General features: G+C 52.8%; 1 protein-coding gene across 1 annotated transcript; it reads right to left on the minus strand.

The window, feature by feature from the left end:
* Window positions 1-494: 494 nt before the first annotated feature.
* On the minus strand, window positions 495-1659 carry LOC105873091 (late cornified envelope protein 3C-like). The gene is made up of 2 exons (XM_012767654.3): window positions 1524-1659; window positions 495-1034 (listed from the first exon to the last, which is right to left on the minus strand). Exon 2 carries the CDS (start codon window positions 1011-1013, stop codon window positions 756-758), a length of 258 nt encoding a protein of 85 aa, XP_012623108.1. The 5' UTR covers window positions 1014-1034; window positions 1524-1659; the 3' UTR covers window positions 495-755.
* Window positions 1660-3022: the final 1363 nt, after the last annotated feature.

Consider the following 3022-nt stretch of genomic DNA (forward strand, 5'->3'; position numbering starts at 1 on the left):
GCCAACTGATATATATATAAAAAAATTAGCCGGGCATGGTGGCGCATGCCTGTAGTCCCAGCTACTCGGGAGGCTGAGGCAGGAGGATCGCTTGAGCCCAGGAGTTTGAGGTTGCTGTGAGCTAGGCTGACGCCACGGCACTCACTCTAGCCTGGACAACAAAGTGAGACTCTGTCTCAAAAAAAAAAAAAAAAAAAAAAAAAAAAGCAAATAGTAGGAGCCTAGGAGTCCATTGCGAGATGAACACCCACCTGCATTTTGTAGGATAAGTCACTCCTTTGGCTGAGAGCTAGAGGCCTCAGTCCAACCCCCACTTCTCCCCGGTGCCTCACAATTCCAGCTAAATAGACCTGAGAGACGCTGAATTATTTTCTAGTCTAGAGCTAGGATTCTGCACCCTCTGCATGGTGTAAGATCTCCGGGCAGAGGGGAGGGGCACCTTCAAGCCCCACCTAGGGAGAGACACAGTGAGATGGCCAGTGAGACACAAGTGCTGATGAGCAGGACAAACTTTATTTTTGACAGGGTCAGGCACAAGCGCCACCAATGCTTTGCAGGGGGAGCTGGGAGATTCCCGACACCAGACAGGAAGAGCCTTCTATGGAGAGCTCAGACCCTCGACAGGAACACCCTAGCTCACCCCATGAAAACCAGAACGGGGTGTCTGGGAGAGGATGTGTCAGGATGGGACTTTTGCTTTGCCCTTGGGATTCTGGTTCCCTGTAAAGTCGCTTGTCTCAGCGTCAGGGTGCAGATCAGCAGCAGCCCCCGCCCTGCTGACCACTGCCCCGGTCGCAGGAGTCGGAGCTCTGGCGCCGGCAGCGGTGGGACCTGCGGCGCCTGTGGTGGCTCAGGCAGCAGCCGCCCTCGGAGCTGGGGCCAGAGCAGCCCCCGGGACTCGGAGCGCAGCCGGAGGCTGGGGGCAGACACTGCGCCGGGCTCTTCGGGGGACACTTGGGTGAGGGGCACTTGGGCGGGGGCTGGCACTGCTGCTGGTTCTGCTGGCAGGACATCTCGGCAGGAGTTGGGGTGTCCTGCACAAAACAAAGGCACTTGTCAGTTCAGAATCTACAGCGCAACCTCTCCTTGCCTCTAAGCCAGCTGCCTCCTGAGCCAGGAGCTGCAGGAGGGTGAGGGACGCTGATGTGGAGTTGGTGGGATCCTGCCAGATGCCTCCCGCTCTGCTCTCCCCCAGGACAGATCGCTGTCAGTCTCACTGGGCGTCCAAGTTTTGTACCTCCAAAGAACACTAGGGGATGCTCCCATTTGGGAAAAGCATGCTGGAGGACAGATGTCACAGGAAACACGTGTGGACATGAGTAGGAAGAGGACGAGAGGGTCCCTGAGCTCCTGTGGCCTTTGCAGGCTGTGCAATTGCTGTCAGCCCCCCCCCCCCATTGCTGCCCTCTCTGCAGCCCTCGCCATGGGGTTTCGTCCCAGCCCTCTCTGCTTCCCTCCCCTGCTACGGCCTTAGCTCCCTGTTCCAGCACCCAGGTGGCATCCCGGCCCCACTGGACACTCACCGGGTGCGCAGGAGGCAGGAGGAGGCTGTTCCTGAGGAGGCCGTGGATGAGGAGCCCAGGGCAGGAGCACTTTTATCCCGTGCAGGGTGCGTGATGCACAGCCTGAGCATGCTGCTGCTTTCCCAACCAGGGAGGGGACAGCTGGCACACACCCAGGACCAGGTTTCCAGCTTCTCTCTGGGCACTTCCATAATGTCTGAGTAACGTGACTGAACCAGGAAGCAGGATGGCTGTCCACATACCTCCCGCTGGGCTTCCCCAGAGCTCGCCATTGCTTCTCCCCTTCCTTCCTTTCTTCCTTCATTCTTTGGCTCACGTGCTTCAGAGCAGAATCTGTCTCATGTACCTTCCTGGGAATGAGCACTACTGTGACAGAATTCTTTCCTGAGCTCATGGTCTAACAGGACAGACACACCAACAGACAAGTGAATGCATCATGAAACACATCTCTAGTGACACATTCTGTAATATAATATGCACAAAGTCCCCAGTTACCCAATGGCCATGGCCTCCAGGTGCAATCCACTGCTGAGCTCCCGGCAGTGAGGTGCCTGGCCAGGTGATGAGGGAATGAATGGTCAGAGCCTCTGGGATGACCTCATGGCACCCACGAGGCAGCATGGAGTTTCTACTCATGAAGGGGCAAAACCAACTTAGCTTTTGATGGAGAAATAAGTAAATTATACAGAGCTGAAAATATCCTTTTTAAAAAAATAAATTCATGTAAACTGAAAACTATTTGCCCAATTGAATCTATTACAATATGCTATATTCAAAGAAAAATATAACTAGGACTACAAATAAACTTTAATAGTTCTATTCTCATCAGCTCTGCTGAACAGGACAGGCCTTTGAAAATGCCATGAGGGCAGAGTTCCTCTCTCTCCTGGTTTCCCCGGGGAGTCCTCATTTACAACCTGTGTCCCAGTGAAATTACTTGATAGTGTCTTGGTTTAGACAATCACACAGGGAGCAGAGACCAGCCTAATGGATCTGGCACTAACAGCACTCTTGGAGCTGTGACTGGGATGGGGACTTCACCTGCTGTCCTGTCTCCCACATACCTGATCCTCCTCTTTCCTAACTGCCATCGTCAATACTTCCTCCTGAATTTCTTCTCACTCAGTCGTGAACCGCTGAATTCCTACATTCAGCAAAATTTAATGGTCAGCTGTGGGTCAAGCACTGTGCCCAGCCCTGGGGAAGCAGCCATAGGTGAGAGGGTCACAGTCTGACGCTCCAGCCATGAGAGGAAGCACCAAAGGATGAACTACAACTGTGGTGTGTCTTAGAGAGAAATTACAGGTTCTGTGGGGCATGTAAGAACAAGGCCTTCAGCTTCATCAGGGTCATCAAAAAAAAAAAAAAAAAGAACAAGGCCTAACAAGGTCTGGGAGTTCATATTTTTCTGCAGAAATGTGTAGTTTTTCTACTTGACTTGTGATTCAACAGAAGAAAGCATGAAGGCCCTTTTTGCTTTAAATGGGTATAATCTGGAG

Source organism: Microcebus murinus, chromosome 2 (genome assembly GCF_040939455.1).
Source record: "Microcebus murinus isolate Inina chromosome 2, M.murinus_Inina_mat1.0, whole genome shotgun sequence".
In the NCBI taxonomy this organism is placed as follows: domain Eukaryota; kingdom Metazoa; phylum Chordata; class Mammalia; order Primates; family Cheirogaleidae; genus Microcebus; species Microcebus murinus.